Genomic DNA, 12,789 nt, shown 5'->3' on the forward strand with positions numbered 1-12,789 from the left:
CTAAAATTGTGTATTTTAAGGAATGCAGACATTTAGGAAAAGAGATTTTAAATGGCCACTAAAGTATCAAACAACTTCTTAAAAAACACATCTGAAAACGTCAAACAGTTTTGCAGTCCACTCAACTGTAACTAGGTGAATCTCGTCCTTAGCAGCATAGACCGACTGAAGGAAGTCTGTCTTTTAGTGGTTGGTTTTGGAGCTCAGTGCAGAGGCCCCTTCTCCATTCAGGACTCAGAGCTTGAACACTACAGAATGCTCAGACTGCCGTTTACCACAACAACCAATTCTTTGTTCCAGTACATCGCAAGTGCATTTTTTTCACCCCAGTCATAATAGATTTCGTTTATGAAGTGCTTGAGTGCCTCTGTGTTGGTTTTAGCTCATTAGTCAGCATCCCTCACTGGACTGAATGCATTCAGTTTAGGCCTCATGCACACAGCCGTTGTTTTGGTCCGCATCGGCAGCTTGGATACAGACCAATTCACTTCAATGGGGCAGCAAAAGATGCTGACAGCACTCTGTGTGCTGTCCGCATCCGTTGCTCTGTTCCGTGGCCCCGCAAAAAAAAAAAAATAATAATTATATAATATATAACCCTTCCTATTCTTGTCCACGCTTTGCGGACAAGAATAGGCATTTATATTAAAAGGCTGTCTGTGCCGTGCCACAAATTGCGGAACACGCACGGACGCCATCTGTTTTGTGGATTTGCGGACCGCAGAACACCACGGTCGTGTGCATGAAGCCTTACATACAGGTGAAAGTCGCAAAATTTGAATATCGTGCAAAGTTCATTTATTTCAGTAATGCAACTTAAAAAAGGTGAAACTAACATATGAGAGACTCATTGCATGCAAAGTGAGATATTTCAAGCCTTTTTTTGTTATAATTTGGATGATTATGGCTTATAGCTTGGGGTTTCATAAAGTCAATCTCAGGCACCCTTTGCTCAGGGGGTATGGATTGGTTAGCTGACTAGAGAGTGATACTTTGAGCCTAGAATATAGAACCTTTTCACAATATTCTAATTTTAACTTGCATTAATGCAATTCCTTTTAAGTTGCATTATTGAAATAAATGAACTTTTGCACAATATCCAAATTTTTCGCGTTTCACCTGTAGTCCTTTCCCCATCTGCATTGTAAGCAATGATTCCTTGTCATCTGGATCTTTCATCTCAAACTATTCCTTTCCCCTCCCCAAAAGCTGTCTTCTGACCTGCAATAATTTCCCCCTCTTTATGTCATCATCATATCTATTCTGAATCCTAGAGCTGCATGCTATGAGGATAAACTGTCTTACACACCATGTGTGCCGAGGATAGGTGCAAGGATTAGGATAGGGATTACTGGCCTAGAAGTATGGGAAAGGTAGTCTAGAGCAGTGTAGTACTGGTAGACTGCCTGTGTGTGGACATGCCCCAGGCTTGAGAACTGGATGCAGGAGCAGCTAGAAGTCAATATAAGCAGCACACTGGAGGAGGCTGGAATGGATACTAATTCAGAACAGAGGATCATGTTCCTACACAAAGTGAGATTCCCACAATGGACTCGCTCATGTGAAACAGCCCTTATTGTTAAGAGCCTAGGCCCCTTGTTTTAATTTGTGTGTAAGCATACATCATGCCTGGTGGGGATGATCCTGCTGAGTAAAACCATACCGGAAATTAAGCAAATCAAATACATTGTTCCTGAGTAACTTCACTTTTCAATGCATGTAAATTAGGTCTTCAAAAAACAAGGGGCAGGACCAAGACCTTTTGCACAGAAAGCCGCTCACTTTCCCTGATGGTTGGCAGGGCCAGGACCCTTGTCTGGTCCTGAAGTCTCATGCCCGTGCCGTAGACTACACCATCAGCATCATATCTGTTTTTGCTTCCCCAGCATTGCAGATGACTATTGTGCATATGCCAAGGTTGTCATCCTCCACCTAGAACAGGAAGATACATGGCTCAGTTTGGGTGGGAGGACAACATTGGTGCATGTGAAGTAGTCTACAACTGAGGCAAGAGTTATAGGGCCAGATGAGATACTTGGCCCTTTCGTTCAAGGAGAGAAAGGAAAGTGGCCACCGGTAACCAGAAGAAACCACCTCTTGAGGAGCCAAAAACCTAATTTACGTATTAAGTGATGTTACTCAGGGAAGTCAGCTGTTATTAGCAGTTCCTAAAACATGCATTGGGAATATACTGGTGGGAGGCGATCCCCACTAAACGTGGTGGTTGTCTGTTAACCCCCGGATATACAGCCCCCAATAAGAGTATCCTTTGGTGCTTTACAATTGACAAGCAGAGAAAGATTAGGCGGATGGGACCCATTCAACATATACTGTAATAAGGATCATATTTTACAGTTCTGATACTTCTATACACTCAGTGAGACACTAACCACTATAGAATACATTGCCCATTTGTTATGGAAGGATAATTAACCAAGAAATGAGCAGTCATGTAGAGACAATATATTATATAGTTGTGCAACAGGTGGAGGGCCGCAGGTTGGGCTTCCCTGCTTTATGAGATATGAAATAAGAGGCAAGGTTTAATATGCCCACTATCTGCTGGGAGATTCAATAATTAGTGGAACACTGCTGAGGCACTGCCGTCCAGCACATTTCTACCCTCTCTATGCAATTAGGTATTGTTTTACTCATCAGCATCAACCTTACCAGGCTTTGACTGGTTCAATGGGGTTGATCCTGCTGACAGATGCTCTTTAATTACACATCACTATTGTCAATGGAATAAAACACCACATTTCACCTCGGAAAGGAAGTTATTGTGCAAATTGAGACGTAGTCTGAAAGCAAAGAAGAGGCTTCCTGGCGTCGTTTCCTCATATTATCTTCCACTGTGTTAAATTCGGACATTGTTCCACCGTAGGGCTGGCCAGGAGTCCCCTCAATCATATAGCTTCCATACTCAGGTCTCCAAAGAGTAGGATGGCTAAATATGGGATAAAGAAAACAAAACAACATTTGCCTACTGCAAATATGCAAAAGATACGCACAGAAGTACCCGCTACAAAGCTCACAAATGAATGGGACAAACGTCTCTATAATGATGTCCATGTTATTCACATATCAGCATTTCATGGTCGAGATCGGAGTAACCTGAGCGATTACAGATACAGCCGAGCCGGCTGTGCAGTTTCCCTGACTCCCATAGGAGTGAATGGGAGCTATGCAAATAGTGTAGCACAGGTTATGGGAGTTACAGAAACAGTGTAAAGCAGCCTGCTCAGCCATTACTACAATTCCACCAATCCCTGGCCTGGCCCAGAATATGGTTATGGGAATAACCAGAGCATGTACCTGCACAGTCTGCCACTATCCAACCACCCCCACACTGGCAAGACCCAGATGCCAAAATCATTAATAAAACTTCTAGTAGGGACAACAGAGGAACGGTATGAACATACGTTATTGCATGGGGAATGCAAGTGGAAAATAAAAACACCCCTGTCAGGAGGAGAGGTGACATGTTCTCTTCAAGAGGGTGTCAAAGCCTTTTAAATCAAGTCTCTTAGATTTTTACATTTTTCATGTCAATAGTTATATTAAATCTGCTGAGTGGCAGCGCCGGCCGGAGCTGGAGAGGCAATTTTATTCATTTTTTTAAACGTCTGATCCGAGGTCCGATTGGATGCTGGGAGAGGGGGGCAAGATCTGAGACCGAAAAAGGGATAAAGGCAGGGACAGTGGCAGCTGGGTGAACCCCTCTCTGTACCCCCCCCCCCCCCCCCCTGTGTTTAGCTTGGCTGCCATTAATGCCAAATAAAGAACTAAATACATAACATTCTGAACTTAAAAATTAGACTGGTCAAAATGGCACCTGTACTATATGTAGTATATAGCGCAGGCACCACTTTGTGCTGATCTAGATTTTTTTTATTGAACCACAAGTCAATTACATAATCGAAGCAGAGTTCGGTTCCAAGGTATTTCACTGTAATAATCAATTTCCGAAGTTATTCAACATGTTGAATAACAGACTTTGCCTCATTGGAGGAGAAGGATGGAATTTTACGGTTCTTGGAAAAATAAAATAGGTCATCTACTCTGTCTTATTAGGTGTATTAGCACAGTATCAAGTCTTTCTAAGGCTACTTTCACTCTTGTGGCAGTGATCTGGCAAGCAGTTTCGTTGCTGCAACTGCCTGCCGGATCCAGCAATCTGCATGCAAATGGACAGCATTTGTAGACTGAACCAGATGCGGATCCGTCTTACAAATGCATTGCAAGAATGTATCCGTCTCGCCAGATGTCATCCGGAGAAACGGATGATCCAGATATAGATATTCTATTTTATTTTAAAGAGGTTGTCTCACCTCCTAGTTTCTTCTCTCTAATGCTGTTCAGAAGGGGGCAGTTACTCTTGCATTGACTGATGGCAGAGGCAAGTGGTGCTGGGATAGTGTAACCCCGACCCTTGCCGCCTCAGCGTCTTCTCCCGAGGCTGCACAAGTATCAGGAAAGTCCAGGGTTATCTCTATATTTGCACATATAGATAAGTGTGTTGGAGCAAGAGCACTAGCTGATAATGTAGTCATGAGTCAGTGGATGGCACAGAAAAGGCGCGCCCAGATAAGCACCAGATTGTCCTGAAGAGTCCCCCCCCCCCCCCCCCCCTCCCCCGACAGTCTGCAGCTCACTCATCGGAGGTGAATCTGGGTAACCTGGCCATAGACTCTACAGGGAGATTTCCTGGTGGGCCAATTGCTCAGGGTACATGAATAAATGTGGTAACATCAGGCACACATGCACCTAGCCAACGGTCGCAGGTGTCCTCCCGAATACTGCTGCGTTCCGGACAATGATAGGGTCATACTGTGAGCAAGTGGCAGTATTTTGTGATGCACGATGGCATCTTGTTCCAGCAGGGCAATAATTTGTGCTGCAGTGTGGAATTTGGTGCTACTAGGGCAGTATTTTGTTCTACACTATGGAATTGCTGCCCCCCACCTCCCCTTCTAAAGCCCAACCTTCTGTCAATTTGGACCGGCCTACAACATGGGGCCACATTTTTTTATTTTTCCAGTCTACTCATGGAGGCGAAATCACTGCATTTGCATGTGGTGATCACCTCTACAGTACAAGGCCAAGGGATCATGATTGCGATCGCTCGGTCTCATACAGTGTGCAGTTTTAACAGCACAATCTACTTCCCAGGAAAAAAAAAAAATAAAAAAAAAAATAAAAAAAGTAAGTAGGTGAATGACCGTTTCACTCTAACCAACTGACTGGCGGGGGTCCCGAGTGTCAGACCCCGGCCGATCTGATATTGATGCCCTATCCTGAGCATAGGTCATCAACATTAAAAGCCCGGAAAGCCCTTTAATATCATTGCGCCTTACAAATATTTCAAAAGCATTGTGAATATTCACGACTAAAACCTAGGCATAAAGAGGAGATTTAATTATTATTTCCCTCATGCCAATTTTCTGTTGTAAAATATTAGCAACCCTGTGTTTGCTACTTTATCAGTGTGACCGAGCCCAAATCTAGGCACATGCTGCGTCTACACCATACTTTTCCAAAAAGTGCATTGCACAGGATATCAGACCGCCGTAAAACGAAGATTTTCAGAGGGAACCTGCAGGCAGCACATTATAGGAGAAGCTGAGCAGATCGATACAAACCTTTTACCATAAAACCATGTAACGTATTCACGTATGTTAAATCTCTGCAATGCCCAGAATGAGGGGTCGTGCTGGTGGTCCTTACACAGCGATTGACAACTACCTCTGCATGACTGTACATACAGAAATAGTCATCACTAATACTACCAAGATGACTCTTAAGATGTCTTTACATGGGCCAATATTCAGGCAGATCGGGAACAAACATTCCTGTGAACACTTTTTCCCTACAATCTGCCAGTCTAAACGTACCGCCGATCACCCGATGAACGAGCAAAAAGCTCGTTCATCGGGTAATGCTGTCATTCATGCAGACACATCAATTATTGTTCTGGGCAGCAGATCATGCTAGCAGCGATCAGCTGCCCAGAAATCATTATTCTGTATGAGGGCCAGCGATAGCTATAGAAACCCCATTGTCCTCATACTGCGAAGCAGTACATAACAGCAGCGGTCTCCTTCAGTGAGCGAGCAGCCGACTGTCAGGAAGGAATGCTTGCTTCCTGCCAACCTGGTTGGCGCAGGTAAACCCACCTTTAAGCCCAGAAATCAGCAGACATTTAAATGAATTAATGGTTTTGCTGAATCTTTTCTTAAAAAGATACATAATCAGTCTTCTCAGCTTCTCCTACTCTAACATGTTAAAAATAGATTGGTTTCATATGTAAACTTGGTAAAGTTTTTTTAATATTGTTAAGATTTTCTTTTCATTAGCTCTTTTGGAGACTTTAGCAAGTCTGATTGCTTCAAGTGTAGACTGCACTTTTACAGGCTCCCCAAAATACACAAGGGGACATCTCCCCTGAAAGGTCGTCCGATAGTCTCTGGCCTCAGTTGTCTGACCCAGAATTGCGGGATTTATCTGGATCAGATTCTGAGGGAGTTCGTCGTGTCCTTCCCGACGTACACAAGGGACACGATGGACTTCCTCAATAAAATTGACACCGTGAATCTCGATCCAGACTGCCTACTGGGTAGCATCGACGTTGAGTCGCTGTACAGCTCTATACCACGTTTGTGGTCTTAGAGCTATTGACTATTTTCTCCGGAGCAGGGGGATCCAGTGTGCTATGCACAATGATTTTGTTCTGGAATTGCTGCAATTCACCCTTAGTCACAATTTTTTTCTTTTCGATGCACTGTTCTACCACCAGCTCAGGGGGACGGCAATGGGCAGCCCATGTGCCCCATCTTATGCCAATCTCTTCCTGGGCTGGTGGGAGGACACCCACGTGTTTCCCAGCCACGCCGTCTGGTGGTCGGATAACATCCAATTCTGGACACGATAGACGACGTGTTCGTGGTCTGGAGGGGTGAACCCGCATGTTTCAAACACTTTGTCTCAGAACTCAATCAAAATGAAGTGGGCCTTAAATTTACCTATGAGCTGGACCCTGTGTGCATTACCTTCCTGGATGTGAGAGTAACCAAAACTGGGGATTCTCTATCCACTAATATCTATAGGAAAAGCACTGCTACAAACTCCCTTCTTCACTGGAGTAGTCACCATCCTACTCCTCTAAAACGCGGTATACCCAGAGGTCAATACCTCAGGGTCAAGAGAAATTGTTCTAATGATTCTTCATTCTTCAGTGAGGCTGGGAGTCTACAGGAGAGACTACTGGCTAGGGGTTACCCCAGCAGAGTGCTGCGGGATTCGTTTCAACATGCAGCAACCAAAACCCAGACTGAACTGCTGGTACCCAGACGCAGAGCAGTAGATGGCCCTCAACCGGCACGCATCATTGCCGAGTTTGATATCGCCAATCGCGAAATTAGGCAGGTACTCGAAAAATACTGGCCTATACTGCATTTGGACTCTGATCTTTCGGATATTGTCACGAAACACCCTGCGGTCTCCTATAGACGTGGAAAGAGTCTTAAGGACCGCCTGGTACGCAGCCACTATTCACCACCCATTAAGAGTGGCACATGGTTAGACCGCAAACCCATGGGGGTCTTTAAATGTGGTAGATGCAAGGCTTGTCAATTTGTGTCTACCGCGAAGACAATCACTTGCTCTGCCACGGGTCATACCTACCAGGTTCGCGATTTCACTAACTGTATCAAAAGGACTGGTCTACTTGTGCCAATGTCCATGCCCGAAGGACTATGTGGGGAAGACCATACGGGAGTTCAGGAGAAGAATTCTGGAGCATATAAATGACGTGATTAAAAAAAGGTGCCAACACCCGTGGCTACCCATGTTAATGAGTGCCACGGGGGTGACCCCTCAGCTCTCATTTTCACTGTCCTTGAATTAGTGCCTCCCTCCCCACGGGGCGGTGACTGGGATAGGCGAATCTTGCAAAAAGAAAAGGGAGTGGATCCATAGGTTTCGATCACACTCCCCCCATGGCCTAAACGAGCGACTCACGTTTTCATGCTTTTTATGAGTTTCATATTGCAGTGGCTCCTTCCTCATGGTCACCCATTTTTCTCCATGATACTCATTGACTTTTATAAACATTTATTCTGTCTGCCTGCAGTTGGCCCTCTGGCCCGGCGCTGTGGGGTTCCCTGTCTGGGTGTCCCTTTAGCATGTTTGGCCATCAGTTTTAAATTTAATGTTCCGTAACTCAGCCAGGGTGCGTAAAGTACCCGAATGCATTATCATTGATGCATGGACCTTATATCTGTCCATATGTATGACTATGCCATCCCGTTATTGGGTAATGGCTATACACATCTGAGAACTTTAATTATTCTACCTTCTTATTTAACACTTGTATTTACTAACAAATTCCCCGCCCCCCCCCCTTTCCCTTCCATTTCCTTCTTTCCCTCCTATATTTGTATTTAAATCCCTCCATTAGTTTTATTTATGTTTATGTCTATGGAGGGGCATCTTCCGCCCTATAATGGGTTAAATATGGGATCCACTGTGACCCTAAGGAGTTTTGCCGCATACACCCCTACCACACACCTAGGCGCCTCCTCTCCCATGTATTAAAAAAAAAAAAATCGCTATGTTCCTAGGGCTGGATAGAAAAATTCAGGCTTGGGAGCCTTCAGAAATCTGTTCCCGGTAAATAACCCCCCACAGACACAGGGGTCACAACTGAGCACGGCATCCGAGTGGCCAAATGTCTAATCAGAGTTACCTCTGATCACCAACACTCTTGGCAAGTGTCAGTTGTGTGACACAGTACTGCCGACTCCTGAGCTGGCGTCATCTTTAAAGTTCCAACATCTGCTGTACATGTATGGCAGATTTTGGGAACAGGTAAGCCAATTTCACGTTTGCCATTTTGATGAGGTTACTCTGCAGTGGAAAATATTTTGCACCAGCAAAATGAATATATTAAGGCATGTAAATTTCTTACTCATTCCACATTTTTGAACCCATCGTGTCCTACGTGGTGCAGTTTTGTGACATCAGAAATTGTGGCATTGAAAACCCATGTAGCAAACTATCTAAAGGGACCCTGTCAGCACCATGTTGAGTATAAAAACCATAGTGCCTGCCAGGGCTTCCAGAGAGAGTATTGTTACAGTACCTTCATTACGGTAAACTGCTAAAATAAGCACTTTGTGCCAATATGCAAGTGAGCTATTCGGTGCACTGAGGGAGGGTCCTAGCCACTCTGTGCACGCTAACTTTGCCACTGTACACAGGAAGAGCCTCTTTTCCTTGGATGAGTGACAGAGGCAGCCTGAAGGCCTGTCCCTGGTATTCAAACTTCAGCACACAACCTACTATGACAGCAGCACTGCTCCCAGTGGCATTAGGCCTTACCCTGGGTTCAGACCTGAGCGTTCTGAAAGGAGCGCTCTGTATGCGCGATTGTACGGGCGTTTACAATCGCGCAGAGACAAGCGAACACACATTGTCGCGCGTTCCCGAATATCTATGTACGGGAACGCGCAACAAAAACGCCCCAAAAAAGCTCAAGAACTTGTTTGAGCGTCGGGCGTTTTACTTCGCGATCATACGCGCTGTAAACCGCCCAGGTGAGAACCATTCCCATAGGGAAGCATTGGTTTCTCCTTGTTGAGCGTTTTACAGCGCGTAGGAACGCGCTGTAAAACGCTCAGGTGTGAACTTAGGGTTAGTCTGAGATCGAATTCATACATTTTCAACAGTTTTATATTTAAACATGTGGTTTGAGCAGCTCCTTTCACTGTAACCATTTCCTAAGGTGAATATTTCAAGTTATACATTTGTAGCAGAAGGGGTATCAAATCAACAATTAAACTGAATAAATAGCATGGGGGGGGGTAAGAGAATAAGACAACTTTTTTTTTAGAATAAAAAAAAGTTACACATACTTTGGGTTTATTTTTTCACCTCGGCCTTGAAGTGTATCAAGCATTTCTTCTCCGTTAAGCACTAATCGTACCTTGTGCTTTTCATGATCAAAGGCAACCAAAATGTACTCCACCTGGAGAGAAAGGAAAAAATAAAAATAAAAATTTAATAATAATATATACAAAAGACACATGGTTTATATAGATGCCATTATAATACGTTTTACTTGGCATTCTACATCTTTCCCAGAATAGCAAAAGACAATCTGCACACAATGGTTTTGATTTTCCATATCCCTTTCTGTGTAAATAGATACTGAAATTAGATTTTATATAGTTCTTGATTTGGAGGAAGATTATATATATATATATATATATATATATATATATATATATATATATATATATATATATATATATATATATATATATATATATATACACACACACACACACACACATATACATATACACACACACGGCCTTATGAGATTGCATGCTTTTTAATGAAAAGCGATGGCCACATTCAGATTAAAAGATGCAACAGGAGAATATATTTAGAAGAAATCTGTCACCAACGACCTCCTTATGCAGCTGTTTGCCTAGACACATAGCAGTGGGTCTCCTGATTAAAACGCTGCTTTTCTTTTAGATCTCAGTCGGTCTTCCAGAGTCATGATACTTTCTTAATTTGCAAGTTATGCCTTTGGTGCATCCAAGCTCTGCTCCTTTCTGTGGTCAGCACCTCCCTCACTACTCTGCTTCTGCCTGGCCTTATCAATCAAAGCAGTTGCTGACCACAGAAATGAGCAGAAGTTGTGTGCAACAAGCGCAAATGGTGAAGCCTTTATTGCACCAAAGGCCTAATAAAAAGTAACTTCACTCAGGTGTACACAAAAAAAAAAGTTTTAATCAGGTGAACTACAACTATGTGTCTATGCAAACAGCTTGATAGGGAGGTCAAGGGTGACAGATTCCCTTTAAAATAAATCTAACAGAGGAATTTAACATGTGCACTATACCTATCCAGCAGAAGGCCTGCTGGAGCCCACCGTATCCGGCCTGACTAATGGAACCCGCTGGCTCCCGGCATTAATGCCAGGTTGCAGGTGGACAAGCCCTTATTTGGCTGAATCCCATTATAGTCAATGGCCTACGGCCCTATCTGGCAGAGAAAAGGCCTGCTGGAGTACACTGTATTTTCATTTTTACATTAATGTGATGAATAAAGCTTAATGAAGACATGAAAACCTTTGTCCTACAAGTATTCCAGCAGAAAGCATAAGAGGAGGCCAAGGAAACCGTAAAACATGGGATTTGTTAAGAACAAACAAGTCTCTGGAAACGTCTCAAGTGCTAATCACATTAGTGTAACCGCTCTATACAAAGAGCCGAAAGCTGGAATGATTGAGACGCGCAAAAATTTCAATTATGTCACCGCACTTATTTGCCACAAATAGTTTTAAAGAAAGATCCCTTTTTAATTAAAATCTCACGGAGTTTTAACCATTGATGCTCAGGTAACATTTTAGCCTATTCTCAACACAGCCATTTTCCATTTTTATCTTGCCTTACAGGACCAATAAGTTAGATTTCCCACTTGGGCTATTTTCACACCAGTGGTTTTACTGGATCCGGCAGGTTCAGCAAAAATGTGTTCGTTACTGATAAAACAACCATCTGCATCCGTTCTGAACGGATCCGGTTGCATTAGGTCTTCTATAGCCAAGACGGATCAGTCATGAACTACATTGAAAAAAAGAAAATATAATTCAGTGGGGGACGGATCCGTTTTTATTGTGTCAGAAAACTGATCCGTCCCCATTGATATACACTCTGTCCATCTTGCTTTGCACCACATTGAGGACAGAAAAATGCTGCTTGCAGCGTTATTCTGCCCGTGATGGGGACGCAACCAAACAGAATACATTCTGGTGCACTCCATTTCATTCAGTTCAGTTTTGTCCCCATTGACAATTAATGGGGACAAAAAGGAAGCGTAAAGTGAGAGATGTGAAAGTAGCCTTATATAGCCAAATTGGGGCTTGCTTTTCGCAGCTGTACTTTTAAAGGGCACCACTTAATATTACATATAATATGGTGGGAGGCTGGAAAACTCTAAAGTGGAAAGAAATGCCATTCTGACATGATTTTCTGGGTTTAGTGTTTACTGCGTTCCCCATGTGGTAAAAATGGCGCGTTAACAGGGTATTCCAGTTGAGGATAAATATTAGCTTGGTGGGGGTCCCACTGATCACGAGAACAGGGACCCCATACCATCTGCATCCCCCCTGAAATGAATGGAGCAGCCGTTCGGGTATGCGTGCGGCTGCCCCTTTCAATTCTATGGGAATTCTGGAGATAGTGGAGCTCTGTATCTGGCATGTGCACCCAGCCGCTAAATTCTTTTCAGGGGGTACGGGGCACCAACCAATCTAATAGTTACCTCCTATCCTAAGGACTTCTTTCTCTGGGTCAGTGAAATTACTGCAATTTTAGTAATAACTAAAAAAATAAAATTAAAATAAAAGCTCTTTGGATCGCCAAAGTAACTTTTATATTGATGACTATGGAGCTGCATAATGGCTCATTTTTTTTGCAGGGCGATCTGTAGTTTTTAATACCATTTTGGGATCTCTTTCTTCTTCCAAAAAATAGAATAAAAGGAAAAAAAAAAATCTGCAGTTTTCAGTTTCTTATATTGATTTGTACTACTGAAAATATGTTGCAATGGCAGGGCCCATTTAATCAAAGTTGAGCAATTTCAGAGATGCATTGCAGTTTCACAGTTTTAACAATCTTAAAAAAGGGGTTCTCCAGGAATTAAGAAAATGAAAATAATGAAATGTAACTTTCTTATAAATATATTCCAAAATACCTTTCATTAGTTATATAA

At 43.2% G+C, this 12,789-nt stretch overlaps 1 protein-coding gene across 2 annotated transcripts in view; it reads right to left on the minus strand.

The window, feature by feature from the left end:
- The window catches only part of GCLC (glutamate-cysteine ligase catalytic subunit), a 50,997-nt gene that overhangs the window by 15,357 nt on the left and 22,851 nt on the right, over positions 1–12,789 (minus strand). For both annotated transcript variants that reach the window (XM_044289757.1, XM_044289758.1), the window contains 2 exons: positions 9,915–10,027; positions 2,765–2,947 (listed from right to left, as the gene is read on the minus strand). In XM_044289757.1, coding sequence (XP_044145692.1) covers positions 2,765–2,947; positions 9,915–10,027 — 296 coding nt within the window. The remainder of the gene's footprint in view (positions 1–2,764; positions 2,948–9,914; positions 10,028–12,789) is intronic.

This window comes from Bufo gargarizans, chromosome 4 (assembly GCF_014858855.1).
Source record: "Bufo gargarizans isolate SCDJY-AF-19 chromosome 4, ASM1485885v1, whole genome shotgun sequence".
Taxonomy (NCBI): Eukaryota; Metazoa; Chordata; class Amphibia; order Anura; family Bufonidae; genus Bufo; species Bufo gargarizans.